At 38.8% G+C, this 16,479-nt stretch overlaps 1 protein-coding gene across 5 annotated transcripts in view; it reads left to right on the forward strand.

Moving 5' to 3' along the window:
• Positions 1-16,479, forward strand: part of EYA3 (EYA transcriptional coactivator and phosphatase 3) — a 139,925-nt gene that overhangs the window by 53,154 nt on the left and 70,292 nt on the right. For 3 of the 5 annotated variants that reach the window (XM_044997652.1, XM_044997651.1, XM_044997650.1), the window contains exons 2-4: positions 5,729-5,827; positions 9,915-9,958; positions 11,614-11,693. In XM_044997652.1, the coding sequence (XP_044853587.1) occupies positions 5,795-5,827; positions 9,915-9,958; positions 11,614-11,693 (157 nt within the window). In that variant the 5' untranslated portion in view covers positions 5,729-5,794. Of the gene's footprint in view, positions 1-5,728; positions 5,828-6,478; positions 6,569-8,061; positions 8,132-9,914; positions 9,959-11,613; positions 11,694-16,479 lie in introns of those variants that run through there. The other 2 variants (XM_044997653.1, XM_044997654.1) reach the window with 2 other exon arrangements.

Consider the following 16,479-nt stretch of genomic DNA (forward strand, 5'->3'; position numbering starts at 1 on the left):
CTGGGCATGTTCATTCTGCAAAGAGGATTTGTTATATAATAATGTGTACAAATACTGTAAATGGACTTTAGAGGTAGAGTTTGCTAAGAAATGGCTTACAAGGCTTCAGTGTTTTACAGATTATTTTAAGTTTTACTGGTTACTTTATTTGTAGTCTCTCATCTTGATAGCATTTTTCCCCTAGGGAGCCCTTTTCCTTTTGGCAAATATGGATTTTTATCCCCCTATATTTTAATAGGTAATTTTGTCCCTCTGTATTAGTATGGAAATTTTTTATTTTAACAACTTCAGCTTCTGTTTATGCCTAGTATCTACAGCCTACTGCACACCAGCATTGCCTATGTTGTAGGAAGCTGCAGCATTCACTCTACATTTATTTGCTTTAGATTGTTTTAAAGGCAGACCCCTTAAGGTTCCTTCACTGCATTCAGTTTCTATGTTGTATTTCCTTTGTTGGTTTATGGTATTAAAAAGGCACATGTGGAAATGTTGAATTTTTATATTAATAGTGTTTCTAATAGATCCTTTGAGTATAGTACAAAGTGAATGTGAACAGAATTTTTCTTACTGACATTATAGATGGTCCAGAAGGCCACAAATGCTTGAATAATTTGCTGAGACTCTGTGCTATATTATCACTGCTCAAAGACATGCTAATCTAGTAGGTACTGTATGTATTGTACAATAATCATCGTATGGAGAGAAGGAAATTAAACATCCAGAGCAAAAGTGACAGTAATAAAACAGATTCAATGCATCATAAAGGAATCAGTGGAGTTTGTATAGTATCCATAAAATGTGTGATTTTCTGTAAATTAAAAATGAAGGGGAATTAGCTATTTCACAGAAGCAGCTTTTGATATCAACTATAAATAAATAACTTTCCAATTCTTTTCTTTTTTACAGTGTATTAACACGTTGTATACAAGCCTATAGATCCCAATTGGACTTAATTTTAGATAACTACAGTTTCTTTTTTGTTTTGTGGTCCCCATATGGAGTCTAACTCCATGTTATGACTACTGCATTAGTGTATCTATGCACTGTGTATCTATGCACTATGGCACAGAATCATTGTTACAGTAGTAAAACTAGCGCTCGCTTTTTGGATCTTCTACAATGTCAGTGTAAGACAACCTGGTAACAATACAGTACATAATACTAATTTAGTGTTCCTGTCCTCATCTCCCTCTGCTGTATTTTTTAATTCAGTGAAACCCTAAAGGAAATAAAATACAGACACTAAATACAGAAAAGGATCCTTGGGGATCTTCCACATCTAGACACTGCACAGTTCCTGAATACTAAGCACTCTGCAATACCATAAATTTTGAAGTGTTGAAGTATATTTTAAGGAATTGGTTGGATGATGGACTAGGTGACCTAACAGAGTTGTCTCCTGTCTAATTCTGTATGCCCATAGGGTAGAGAAATGGGGCAGATCAGCATGAAATGTCTCTTTTTCCATTGTAGCTCAGAGCCTTAACATTATTTTAACCCCTTCATTCGAGAATTCATTGCTACCACATGCAGAAACACTATTAGTGGTCCTTGGGGGGGGGGATAAGGGATTGAAATAAATGTGTTAAATATTGTACATTTTAAAATCTCAAAGTGTATCATAGTGAAATATTTCATTACAGTTTTCTATTTAGTATCTTTAATTTCATTATTTAAAATTGTGTAGAATCTGAAAAGTATACATTCAGGCAAATACAGTTTGAGCAAAAAAGCAGTGACTATTTTTTAATAATAAAGTATCTAAAGTGCTTTTCACTGATACTTGAATTATTTGGTGGTATTCATATCACAGTATCTTTAACTTTAATCATTTGCAATTTGAGAGATGTACTAAGTTCCAGCTGACATTTTCAAGACTCAAAGCCAAAGCCGATGGTTCTGGAAAAGGAGATTGCTATTTGCTACTAATATCAGTCTGGGTTGCTGAGGGAATTATCTCTATCCTCACTAAGTTTTAACATTCCAAACTTGCTTGTTTAAGATTTTTAAAATAGGATTTAATGCAACAAGACTCTTTTTACTTGCCAGCACTTTTAACACAGGTTTGGCATGGAGAGACTGTGTCAGAATTTTGCTATAGGAACAGGAGCCAGAGAAATTGATATATGAAATGTTATAGTCCATGCTTCTGCTTTTTGTGTCTTTTATTTTGAAGTTTAGGAGAATGGTTTTTCAGTAAATTGAACAAACTAAAGAAGACGGTGTGTAAAGCACCTATCTTTTTGGAATCGTCTTTTTTATAATACTGGCTCTAGCAAACAGCTACTTGCCCATAATGATAATAAAGTAGCTTAAATTAATTAATACAATTACAAATCGGGTTTAAATAAAATATCAGCACTAAAACTTTATTAATTTGATTCAGATTTCAGTGTGTCAGCTATATTTTCGTCATTCTATTTTGCAGCTGACGAAAATTGCTATTTATTTTTAGTAGAATCTTGTTTCTTGAAGACAGTTCAGCAGTTAAACACTGAACTTGTCCTTTAATAAAACAATTATTTTTCACAATTAAAAAAAGAAATCTACTGTTTCACAAATCTTATTCAGAATCTTGAAACTCCAGACTGCTTCCTGTCATTCAGAGTGGTAGCCATGTTAGTCTGTATCAACAAAAAGAAACCATTTTTTCATGTTCTCTGTGTGTGTGTGTGTGTGTGTGTGTGTGTATATATATATATATATATATATATATATACACTTCCTACTGTATTCTCCATTGCATGCATCCGATGAAGTGGGTTTTAGCCCACGAAAGCTTATACCCAAATACCAGTTACTTTCTTCTTGAAAATACTCTGATTTCTTAATCTGTTGAGCTGTGACTTCATGTTTTTATGAGGTTAGCCAACATTTTGAAGTTTTGAAGACCCAAGTATGTGGACTAAATGAAACAGTACAACAGTTCAGACTATATAGGAGAGCTAGGGATGCTGAGGGTGGTTTTGGTAAAATATGATTGTACTGGTTTTTAAAGATTGTCCAGTGGAAAGTGTGTAGATATAGTTATCAAAGCATGGTTACCTTAATTTTTCATGAGTTAAAAAATCTGCTTTTGAAATTAGTTTGTAATAAAAATGGTGAAAATTAGAATTCATTTTCTCTAACTTTTTAACCAATTTTCTGCCAGCAAAGATGTGTGTTTGCCAAATAATATGGCATATACCACCCATCTTGTGTCCTGACAAAAGGTGAATAAAACATTAAACAGACATTCTAAACTAAAAAGCTGTGTTGCTTAGAGAACTCCTAATCCTCTATTTAACTGCACTACAGTTATCCCAACCCCTATAATGCATGCTTTCTCTTGTGCTGGGTGTGTTCTGTGTGCTTCTCTGGAACTCTAGCTACAACTTGGATTGGTCTTTATAGGATGTCCTCTGTTTAAATGGCAGTTCATTATAGCAAATGTTTCACACTCTCCTTTCCTCTGGGAAACAGTCCTGGCTCAAGTTCAGTTGCCAACTAGACAAGAAGTTTCTCCGTTTTGATTTCATTTGATTTTGGTGTAGTAAATGGTTTGATTTGGAGAAGCTTTCTGCATTCATGGTAGCAAGCTGTGCTATTTGTTTGAAAAGGAGGATCTTCTTATTGTAATTGTAACTCTATTTATAAACTAGATGTGAGTTTGGCTTAAGTTGTTCAGCGCTAATTCCAGCATTTGTGAGAACAAATTTGCCGTATGATTTATTTGAAAAAAAAAAAAAATTTAAAAATCCAGATCAGAAAACTAAGGAAGTTTTCACTCTTGCTTTCTGTAGAAAACCAAACCAAATAAACATTTTTTATGGAAGTGTTAGGTCAAAATGTCAGATAGGATTTGAATCAAAATCTGATTTGTAAAGTAATACTCTTTTTTTGTTTCAGCTGTAAACTTTCAAAGAATTTACTCTGTAGTTCTGAAAATATTTCAAAAATCTTTAAATTCCACAATTTTCCTTTCCAGTCTTTATTTATTAAAAGGAGTAAATTACAATTAAAAAGGAAATTAACTTTTTATATGTAAGATGATGCTATGAATTTAAAATGACAAACTACAAATTCAGTTTACCACCCACTCCTTCATCTGCTGTGCGGTGTGTGCTATATACAGTAAATTTTTATATTTATTTAGAGAGAGAGCACACACACACACACCCCAACCCCAAAATGGAAAACTGAGAAATATCAGGTTGACCCAAAGTGAATTTTTTTCATTTATTTTTCTCAAGAAAAATTTTAAAAAATTAGTTTTGGTTTGAACTGAACTGGATTTTTTTTTGGCTCAGTTTGAGTATATTGTGTAAGGTCATACCTCTTGACCTATTTATTTTTCATTGGGATGATTTCATTATATGGAAGGTGCTCAGATACCACATAAGGGGCAAAATATAAGAATCTAAATGCCGAGAGAACAGCTGCTACATGATATGAATATAGGGCCAATCCTGTTTCCATTGAAGCCCATGGCAATGTGACAGGATCCGAGTCTAACACAGTCAATAAATTATGAACATTGCTGTTATTTATGTATTCCTAAATTATGATGTATGCTTTTTGTGGTTGCTTTAACCTAGCTGTAAAATGGCTGTGTACTTCTTTTGTGTGCTTCATGTGTCTTTTTGTGGGGAAGGACTGATTTATAGAGAGGGTACGAAATTGTTTACATCTTAGTGTACATCATGGGAGAAGTGTCTTACTCCATTGAATGCATTTGGAAGGTAAATCAGTTCTTGAAACACTCATTGATTTCAGTGTTGTGAACTGAGTTTTGCCGACGGTTTTTACGTCAGTGGTTTGGAGATAGAGGTAATCGAAGAGCAATTAAACTTTAAACTGTAATGGTTCATATTCAAAGTTGGGTGTCACTATTTAACCTCTGACATTTTGCATCCTGTTGGTACTGTTTATTGGCATAAGTCTAGTGGATTTTATTTTTTTAAATGCCAAAAAGCCAGCCAATGAAAAAGAACACTGCAGAAGTAATGTTTTTATTTTATTTTATTTTATTTTTTTGAGTAGTAGACTATAAGAATTCAGTAAAACGATTCTGAAAGTAGTCTCCTTCAGAACGGTCACTTTTCTCCAGTAATTCCAGTGGGTCTTGACTCTTGCTTGTTACAGTCGGCACTTAACACAGATAGCATTTAGTACTAAAAGCTTTACTTTCTTTGAAATTAACTTTTTCTTTCAAAGTAAAAGGTCAGACTACTCATTCTTAAGTGTGCAATTTAAACAGTTATTGCTAATAATCAGTCTTGCTTGTAGAAACATTTAGTTGTGAGTCATGTCCTGATTTTTTGTGTGACAGTTATGTAAATGTTCTAAATTAAAACAGGTTAGATTGTATCATTCTGTTTACTGACATAGTAGCCTGGAGTTGATCACTTAAATTAACTCTGGTAATCCTAAAGTGTTTTTACAGCGCACGTGTATGATTGAAATGTTTAATATATTGGCTTCTACAGTGAGTATGTTACAAGTGAAATGCAGTAGAAATGTGCCACGTGCGTTTAAAACCCCCCCACCATTGTTTATGTCTTTGGGGCTTAATGGTAAATCTTTGTTTTAGAAAACCTCCATATGTGAGTTTGGTCTCTTATTTTAGAGATGGCAACATGACTTTAGAAAGCTTGAGAGCAGAAAATATAGAAATTAATATTCTCTGATAGCCTAAATGATAAGCACCCCACAAAGTATATAAAGCTATGAACATCTTTTTTAACAGGCTTTGAAGACTGCAGATGAAGACACACATTCTAACCATTTTAGCATAATAAAAATATTAATACTCATGGAAGAGGCACAAGACTTACCAGAACAACCTGTAAGTATATTTGTAAAATCTTATAAATTATTGGAAAATAAGTGAATAGTCTAAAAGAAGTCAATTGTCATTATTCTAAGGGGGGATAACAGGAAATATGTCTTACATTTGTTGTGTATTTCTAGATGCGGGGATTGTTCTTGCTGTTGGTAAAATATATTGTGCATTAGCCTAACTGGGGTTATACAAACTACAGTAATAAAGTGAGTAGATAGGTACATTTGAAGTTGTAATATCTTCGTTTAAAATCATGGATAATAAATATTTCCTTTGTTCAGAACCTGTACAATGAAATACATGGTTTCAAACCATTTATAGAAAATGAAAAATTACTATTTAAGATAGCACTTGTAAAATAGTTACCGTAAACTCTATGCTCTTTAATTTCTTCTGGTACCATGGAGATCTTAGAGAAGGTCCCTATTCCCTAGCACATTGTGAGCAGCTGTTGCAGGAAAGCAGTATTGTCACCTTTAATTTAATTTAATAGTGTCTGTAGATAAGAAGTATGGTTGGAGTGATATGTTTTTAAATCCTATTTGCTGCATCCTAAAACCAAAGTTCTGCTAATAAAGATTTTAGGGTGAATAACTGATTTTAAATACTGTAACAAAAACAAGACATTTTAATTTTTACTATTTATATTTACAGTTTCAGAATTCCTCAGAGGTGCTTCTTATCACTGATCATGCTCTTCTTGATAGAAAATTTGTTGACAAAGTTCTTAAAGATATTTGAAATGTTAGTGCATATTTGTTTTTTAAATTACTTAGATGGAATGTTATTGTCAGTTCTGGAAGAGTAAATGTGAATGCAGGATAATAGTCAGCATATTTGGTATAAAGTCCTACATCTAACTTTAAAGTAAATGCAACAGTGTAATAATTAAACACATTACTTTACCAACAAAAAATTAATGACAATATTATATTTAGAATTCAGTCAAGCTTGATGCAAACAAAACAAGAAAACATTACTTCATTTTTATGGTAATCTGTGACTACCTTTTATACTGAAGTTATCAAATGTTCTAGAAAACATGGGGATATTTTTGGGAGGAATGTAAATTTAATAATCTTCGCATAGGAAATATTTTGGGGATGTTCAGACTGAAGAACTGTATCTCCTCCAGTTAACTAATCTGAGAAATCTAGTTAATATTTTGCAACTCTTCGTGTATCACAAGAATGGATAAACTGACATGGGGACATTCAATTAAACTGAAAGGCAGGAAATTTAAAACTAATTAAAGAAATACTCTCCTATACTACACACACACGAGTGGGAAACTGCCACAAGATTCAATTGAGATTCAGAGCTCTATATGATTCAGAAAAGGATAAGACATTTATATAGGTAATGAAAACATCCATAATAGCATCCATAGGTAAGGAAAACAGGTCTGTGAATCCTCATGCTTCATTTATAAACCAGCCTCTGACAGGAGTTAGGAGGAAACTTTCTCAATGGGCAGATTATTCCAAAATTATCCACTGTGAATTTCCTTGCAATTTCCTCTGAGTCTCCTAGTAGCCACTGTCAGAAATGGACTAGTGGACTACATTGACCACTGCACTGATGTGCAATTTGTATTGCCTGTAAATATTTGTTTGTTACCTGTACCCAGTGAAGGAGGGAACTAATCAATGTGGTTAACATTATTTTTCACAGTGAGAGCATTGTTGAAACCTACTGTTACCATTTAAAAATAAAGAAAGGAATGAATTCACCCTTGCAAAATTCTGCTAGCTCATTAGCAGTTGATTGATATTTTATATATCTGGGTTCCCAGTTTTCCCCCCTTTGATTAATCATGGCAACAATTACTTTGAAAATGTAATCTATTACAAACTACTGATTACTAGTACAAAAGATAGTGTTACATATTATTGATTACTTATGTGATTTATTTTACCAAAATATTTGGAAGAATGGGGAAAAAAGAGTAATTCCAGACAATTTATTATTTCCTGTTTCAGTCGGTATTATTCAAATATGGAATAACTGTAATGTCTGCTTGAAGTTTACATGAATTGCTTTTCATGGATGTTGTGTGGTGTGATTGTTACCCATTTCAAAATATCCCACCATAAAGGTTATGTCCTGCATCCTGAGATCTTGATAGGCAGGACAATTTAGTCCCTGTTTTTTGCTGTCCCTTCTTTTCTTTCCAAGTGCTTTGCAACAGTAAGAGGGGGCTGTCTGCTGCATAGTGTGGGCTGCCACTTAAGGTGGGCTTCCCCTGCTCTCAGTGGTTTAGGGTTCCCAGGAGAAGGACTGGGAATTGAAGACAAAGGTGGGGAGGTAGGTATGTGGCAAGAGTGATGGTAAGTGATCCAAGGGTTACTGTTTCTTATGAAAAACTATTGTATTATTTATTGGGATTACAATTTTCAAAAGTAATCCCATACCGTGATCAGTTAAAAAAAAAAAAGTGATATAATTCTATGTAACTTATTCTAACAATCCTGCATGGCAAAAGGTGGGCAAGTAGATTTTGTGTCACAGCTGGTAAATTTTTCTTGACAGTTTTGCAAAATTGAGATATAAATTTCAAGAATCAATAAAATCTCATGAGCGTGGCCAATTTTAAAGTGTTATTTGAATACTCATCAGATACATCCCGCATATATTGCCCTCCAGTATGGTGATTACTTCCCATAAACACCAGCAATAAGAAAGCTAGAGCTGCTGCTGCTGCCAGAGCAGAGAGGAGGAATAGCCACCATTGGGCTAGAGTGATGGCTGAAAAATGCATTGCTCTTCACTTGTACATGAGCTTTTAGTGTTGGGTGGTATTCTGCAATCTCGGAAGCTGAGATTGGAGCACTATTTTACTGCTGTTGCATTCACAGCCAGTCATTCTGTTGTATTCTTTTGCCATAACTAGAAGCCCTATTGTAATGAGCCAGCCACTCCCAGTCCATATTCAATCCCAAATTAATGGTGGTAAATTTGCAAATGAATTTTAGTTCTGCAGTTTCTCTTTGAAGTCTGTTTCTGAAGTTGTTTTGGTTTATGTATGGCTACTTTTAAATCTGTTATAGAATGTCCAGGAAGATAGAAGTGTTCCCCTATTGGCTTTTGTATGTTACAATTCCCGATGTCCGATTTGTGTCCATTTATTCTTTTATGTAGAAACTGTCCGGTTTGGCCAGTGTACATGGCAGTGGGGCGTTGCTGGCATATGATGGCATATATCACATTAGTAAATGTGCAGGTGAATGAGTCCCTGATGGTGTGGCTGATGTGGATGGGTCCTCTGATGGTGTTGCTAGAGTAGATACGGGGACATTGGCCAAACCATGTGTCAGTATAACAATGCCTGCATCTGTAATTTTCACTCTATGCATCTGAGGAAGTGGGGTTTTTTTTACCCACGAAAGCTTGTGCCCAAATAAATCTTAGTCTTTAAGGTGCCACTGGACTCCTTGTAGTTTTTTTTAAAGTCTTCATAGGATCCCAGTCCATTTTGGACCAGAAGTGACCAACCAAATAGTACATCATGCTACCATTAGACTAGTGAGCCATACACAAATGCAGTATTAAATACTAGTTTAATTTCTCTTACTCTAAAATGCATTTTGGGACTTCTGATTTGCTACTGTTGTGAACAAAGAAATGATTTAAACTTCTTGCTTCAAGTATTATCTTGCTAGGGAGAGATAAGGGATCCTAGTTCATGGCAGCTAAGCATTGGATGCAGTTTGAGTGCTAGATCTGTTCAGAATAGGATTGTTTTTGAATTAACGGAGTTCCTTGGGTTACAAAGAACAGTCCCTATCAAACCTTGGGAGCTGAGTATCCCAGTGCAAAAAAATGTGTAGGGGGTTGGGGGAGGGAGACAGGGAAAAAGCAACCTTGCAAACAAATTCTGGGGTAGCAGTAGTTGTTTAAATCAGGGAACTTACAGGTTTCACTGTTTAACTCCAGGACTCAACACAAGGCTACTTGAATTTAAACAGCTACTAATAGTAACCGTGTTGCAAACAGTGATTAGCTTGTAGCTGCAGCCTATCACTTGTGTACAGAGATTGTCAAGGACAGATCTCTCTCATGGTGTCTTTGAACATTTTCATCTTTGCAGGTGAAAAAGGCCAAGATGCAGGAATCTGGAGAACAAAACTTAAGGTGTGTAGTACTGATTTTGATATTAGTGTTCACCAATTGTCAGTTTCTTGTTTTCATTGTATGCTTCAGTTGAGAAAGCAGGTTTATGTTGCTGTGTGCATTTCTCACAAGACCCGGACTTTTATCATTTATCTTCCTTTTGTCAAGGAACACAATTTTGAGAAATTTCTGTTTTTAAACAAAAATATTCTTTGAGACACAATGAGCTTTTTAAAGAATGCTAAATCTTGCCAAAAGCATTTTCTGTGAATGACTGCATAGAATTTAAATAGCATCAACTTACATCTTGCTTTTACTATTGCGTTGTAGTGCTCTATTTAATACATTCCATGGAGCAGTTAAGTGAGACAGCCATTCGCTGTGTAAGGAATTCTCTGACTGATAGGATCTTTTATTTTGGAATTAATTCAATGGTACATAGTTTTTGCTTAGCAGCTGTTTTTAAGTACATCTTTACTTTGATAATATTAATCACTATTACTACATTTAGAGAGAAGCGTGCTATGCATATCAAATTGTATGAGAAAATGAGTGGGACAGCATTGTCTTTTCTGTCTTTAATTGGATTGTCATGACCCATGAGTCTCAAACCTGGGTCTGCACGATTTCCAGGAGCAGCCGTGCTCCAGCCTTCCATCTGGCAGTCTGCTGATGCTTGCCTGCTTGGGACGAAAGAAGCCCAGCTCCAGTTTGAGGCTTTGCCCCTGCAATCCTATTGGCAGAGTCCCGGAGCAGCTGACTGGCTGGCTGGCCCTACTTAAGCCAGCAGCAGGAACAGGAAGCTGTCTGAACAACTGGACTCCACCCCATTCTGGACTGCGTTCCTTGTGCTTCCTGCTCCTGCTGCTTGATTTCCTGGCATCTGATTTGTGATTTTCTGCCCTCTCGGTGTCCTGATCCAGCCTGACTCTGGTTCCTGATTTGTGGTTCTGATCCCCGGTTTGTCTCCTGCTTCTCAGCTCCTGGTATCCTGACCCAGCTGACTCCTAAACCCAGTCTTGTGACCGTGGACTCTGGCTCTGACTACTAAGGCCTGGTCTACACGGGGGGCGGGGGTGTGTGTGATGTAAGATACGTAACTTCAGCTACGGGAATATTTCGACTTACCTCCCATCCTCACAGCGTGGGATCGCCGGCCGCGGCTCCCCCGTTGACTCTGCTACTGCGGCTCGCTCTGGTGGAGTTCCGGAGTCGACGGGAGTGTGTTTGGAGATCGATATATCGCGTTTAGATGAGACATCGATCCCCGATAAATCGATCGCTACCTGCTGATACGCCTTGTTTGGCCGCCCATGACTCAGCTTTGACATGGATTATTTTTGTCCCTTTGGGATTTTTCACGTTTAAACATTACAACAAAGCTTATATTAGATTTCCATGTTCTATTAAAAGTTTTCATTATTTTGAGAAAATTAGTGAGTTAATACTCACTCTGAAGGAGGTGAGGATTTGAGGTTTGTACAAAGAGATGCAAGGATATCTTTCAAATTCTAGTGTGTGGATATATGTGAAATAGTACAGAATGCAGAGTGTTTCCCTAGCAGCCTGTGGCCACTGTTAGCTAGGAAGGTCAAAATCAATTGCTTAAAATTTCCAGTGCTGTTAGTGCACAGATTAGTGATATTGGTAGCTAATGTGTGCTTTTATCCTTTCAGTCAAGTGAGCACCACAGAAGTCAGTGATCAGAAATCTGAATCTTCAAGCCTTGGCCCAAACCTTCCCATGTCAAGTGAAAGTAAGGCTCGTTCTGACCCTCTCACTCCCATCTTTGTGTCCATTGGTTCCTCAGGGTCTTTGCACCAAGCACAAACTTTTTGGTCCTTCACCATTTACCCCACCTTATCTTTCAAATCTAATTACTTATCAGAGGCTGTCCCCTGCTTTTGCTCCACTAATGATGCCAATCTCCATCTCCTTCCTGTCAGTTTCTCTCACAGACACCTTTCTGACCTCTCCCATGCACATCCCTGTTCTTGAGAAGAACTCCTGGTCAAAATTCACAAAGGCTCTATCGCAACCTCTTAAATCACTCTTTAAAACCTACCTTTGCTGCGGTGCCTACAAATCACTACTGCCTGGCCTTGGTTAGGTTGGTGACCACCTGTGACTACTAATGCAACATTCCTGACTATATCATTACCGTGTCTTCCCCATTCCCCTATTTGCCTGTTCATTCCTCTTTGTGCATTGTCTAAATCCTAGATTGTAATTTCCTTTGGGCAGGGACTGTTGTTTGGTAATGACAAATGAATGTGAACCATCTCTCATAAATTGTTACTACCTCAACACAAACACTGAGTGGAGTGTTTTACAATCATTTGCGCTGCTAAAGCGCAGTTAATTGGACGCTCTGAGTTTTACATAAAAAGTTTCTCAAAACCACTGTGAGGGTAAGTAGTTTCATTTTGCAGATGGGAAAGTGAGACGCAGAATAAATAACTCGCGGAAGGTCACACAGTGAGACAGTGGCAGAGGTGGGAAGGGGAGTACATCCTCTGTACTTGATGTGGAGCTTAGTGTCATTAGCATACTGATACCCCAAAATGCCTAAAAATGTCCCCTAGTGCCTTTAATATAGATGAACAAGAGGTGACAGAATAGAACTCTGTGAGGATCCCTGTTTGAGGACTTCCATGGTGCATAGTGTCTACAATCCACTGAGGGCTTGTCTATATGAAGAATTAGTGCATAGCAAGCGGAGGTGTAAATCTATAGTGCACTCCGCTTGCTGTGCACTAACTGGCTGTGTTGACCTTGCTACCACACTAAAAGTTCTTCAAGTGATGGTCCCTATTGTATTCCACTGTGTGGTTATGCTTACGCATCATGCGCTCAGAGTCAGAGAATTTGAAAGTAGTGTCCGTTGGTCCATGCATGTGCCCCGACTCGCCTCGTGCTTCCATCCAAGGTGATATAAAGGGTGGGGTGGACCGACTGCATCTCCAGTTCCTTCTCACCACCACATGGTCTGGACCAGAACCTAATTGCAGTTGTAAATAGCTTTATCAGTTTTTAAGGCAGTTTACCTAGTTTTATTTCATTTCTAGTTTTAATAGTTAATAGTTTTAACAGTTTAGTGAAGACTTCAGGGGTTTCCTGCCCCCATTCGTACCCCTGTTCGGATACCAGACTATGATGAGGACTTTGGGCTTCAAACTGCACCTCTTGCCCACTATCCCGCTCAGTCAGCACCAACCAATTCAATGCTGCCTCTACAGCTTGGGAGAAGCTCACGTCATGGCTATGTGCAGTCCTTCCCCAGCTGGACCCAAGAGGGCTGTGCACTTCATCTCCACAAGTATCTTATGGAGATGACCATGAGAATGCAGTCAGACCCAGGCTGGGGAACATCCCTCCTTCCCCACTGTACATTGGCCTGATTCTGTGAGGAGTGTGCCTCCTGGTGCTACGTCCGACTCTGATGCCAGCAGAACACCCCCCTCCCCCATGATGATGCCATGTTGGGAGATTAGGAAGTACTCCAGTAAGCCTGGGACTAAGTCTTCCTCCAAGTTCAGGAAACTGGACATTCCCTTCACCAGCTCAGCCCCAGGGGCCACAGCACATTCTAAGTCCCACTGGCCCGAGAAGAAGACCCAAGACCCCCCCCCCCCTTCGGGGACCACTCTAACAACAGTATTCTTACCCAAAAGGTGAATTCCTTATTACAATGAGAAGCAATAAAACATGTTTCTCTAGCATATCAAGGAACAGGTTCTACTCTACTTACTTCCTCATACCCAAGAAGAGGGGTGGCTGGAGACCAAACCTCAGTCTCTGCCACCTCAATTGCTTCATCTGCAAACTGAAGTTTCACATTGGCAGCAATAATTCTATCTTTAGAAAAAGGCATGTGGTTCCCGGCTCTTGATTATGAAGGATGCTTACTTCCACATTGACAACCACCCTGCCCATAGACATTTTCTCGGATTTATGGTGGGCTCCAACCATTTCCAATACAGAGTACTACCTTTTGGGATAGCTACTGCTCTCAGTCTTCACCAAAGTATTTTCTGTAGTAGCGGTTCACATCAGTTTTTATGGTCTCCTTGGTTTTCCCCATACCTAGCTGCCAGGTCCTGCCAAGAAGCCCACTATCTATCTTCATGTTACTCAGCCTCCTTGCTTCACTAGAAGTCAGTATCAACATCAAGAAGTGAATCCTCAATCCCACGCAGTCATTGAACTTCATTGGAGCTACCCTAAACTCTATTACGGCACAGGAGTACCTGCCTACAGACAGATTTCAAGCAATGAATGTTGTCATAGCTCGCATCACAAACAACCGTTTTGTACCAGCCAAGATGTGCCTCTCTCTACTTGGCTATATGGTTTCATGCACCTACATGACCCCCTTCATTAGACTTCACCTCTGCCTGCAGACATGGCTTCAGTCCATGTATTCACTGTACTGTCACTCTTTGAACCTCATGCTGACAGTCCCACCCAAGATACTATCATCCCTCCTATGGTGGACAGAGCCATATCGTATGTGTGTGGGAGTCCCCATTTTTTCCCTCTTCCCCGGACAGAACTATTATCACTGATATGTCACTATTAGGCTGGGGAGCACATATTGATGACCATACCACACAAGGGACATGGACTCTTCAGGAATCCAGAATGCACATCAGTGTCCGAGAACTTTTGAGCTGTGAGAAAAGCATGTGAATCCTTTCTTCCACTCATTTGCGCTCATCATGTCCTGATCATGTTGGACAACACCACCATGGTCTTTTACTGCAACGAACAAGTGAGATCCACCTCTCTATGTGCAAAAGTGGTCAGACTCTGGAACTCGTTCATCAGCAATCAGATCGCCTATCCTCAGTGATATATTCCAGGGAGACAGAATGTTCTCACAACATCACTCAGCAGACATTTTGCAATCAGTCATGAGTAGGAACTTCACAACGCAGTGCTACATGACATCTTCGCGCAATGGAGGACCGCAACCAAGGATCTATTCACTTCTCAGACAAACAGCAAGTGCACCACATACTGCTCCAGGGGAGCCTTTGGTTACTGTTCTCAGGATGAGGCCCTCCTTCTCTTTTGGTCACACCAGCTCAACTATATCTTCCTTCCTGTACTGCTCCTACCTCAAGTGCTCCACAAAATCCATCGAGACAAGGCAACGGTCATTCTGAGTGCCCCCTTCTGACCCAGACAATTCTGCTTCCCCAAATTTCTGCTCATGTCACCATTGCCACCAATCCCCATCTCGTACTTCCTGACCTCTTGACACAGTGCAATGGCGAGATCAAGCACCCCAATCTGTGTCCACTTCACGTCAGTGCATGGTACTTGGATGGGCATCAACTATAGAACAGACATGTTCCTCAGTGGTACAAGACAGTCTCTCTAACAGTAGGAAAATATTCCACTAAACAATATTACTGAGCTAAGTAGAGATTTTTTTTGTCTTGGGCACAACATAAGAGTTTTACCAGAAGCAACTGGTATTCCCCCAATCCTAGACCACATTCTGTCCTGGTAAGCATTGGGCCTTGCCCTCAGTGCTTTGAGAGTCCACCTAGTGGCGATCAGCACATTCCATCCTCCAGTGGAAGGTTACTCTATTTTTACACACCCACTAACTGCTAGATTTTTTTGAAAGGCCTCGTCAGAACCTTCCCACCTCTCCAAACAATTGCATCTCAATGGGACCTGAATCTGATACTCTTGGTATTAATGAAACCCCAGTTTGAGCCAATAGAATCTTTCTCTATGTCCCTCCTCTCCATGAAGGTCGCTTTTCTTGTTGCTATTACTTTGGCAAGGAGGATAGGGGAACTCAGATGCTATGATGGCAGATGAGCCATTTACAGTCTTCCACAAAGATAATGTTTCCTTATGCCTACACTTGAAATTCTTACCGAAAGTGATCTGTTTCACATTAACCAATCCATTCACCTACCTGTTTTCTTCCCGAAACCACACGCATCTGCAGAAGAACATCATCTCCATTCCCTCAACGTCCAATGAGCTCTAGCCTTCTGCCTGCAGAGAACGAAACCAATCAGACAGTCTATTTACTGAGGTAGCAGAGAGACTTGGGATAGGCTATCTCCACCCAGAGAATCTTTCAAATGGATTTCTAGCTGATATATACTCTGCTACCAGCTGTCGAACCTCCCCCAATAGTGGTATGGGCTCACTCCAAGTTATGACCTTCAAGTTGTGCCTTTTATAGACCTGTAAAGCAGCCACGTGGGGTTCTGTCCACACCTTGGCAACACACTACGCCTTGGTGCAGGACTCAGCAGTAGATGCATCCTTTGGCATGGTTGTTCTTTGCACAACCCTTCCACCCTCATCCTTGCACCTTCCTCCAACTAAGGTACTGCTTGCCAATCACCCACAATGGAATACAATAGGGACCATCACTCAAAGAAGACGAAGAGATTTCTTCCCTGTAACTGCAGGTTCTCTGAGCTTTGTGGTTGCTATCTATATTCCACTACCCACTTGCCCTTCCCCTGTGTTTTGGATCTGTCTGATTCACAGTGGAGAAGGAA

This window comes from Mauremys mutica, chromosome 23, assembly GCF_020497125.1.
Source record: "Mauremys mutica isolate MM-2020 ecotype Southern chromosome 23, ASM2049712v1, whole genome shotgun sequence".
NCBI classification, from domain to species: domain Eukaryota; kingdom Metazoa; phylum Chordata; order Testudines; family Geoemydidae; genus Mauremys; species Mauremys mutica.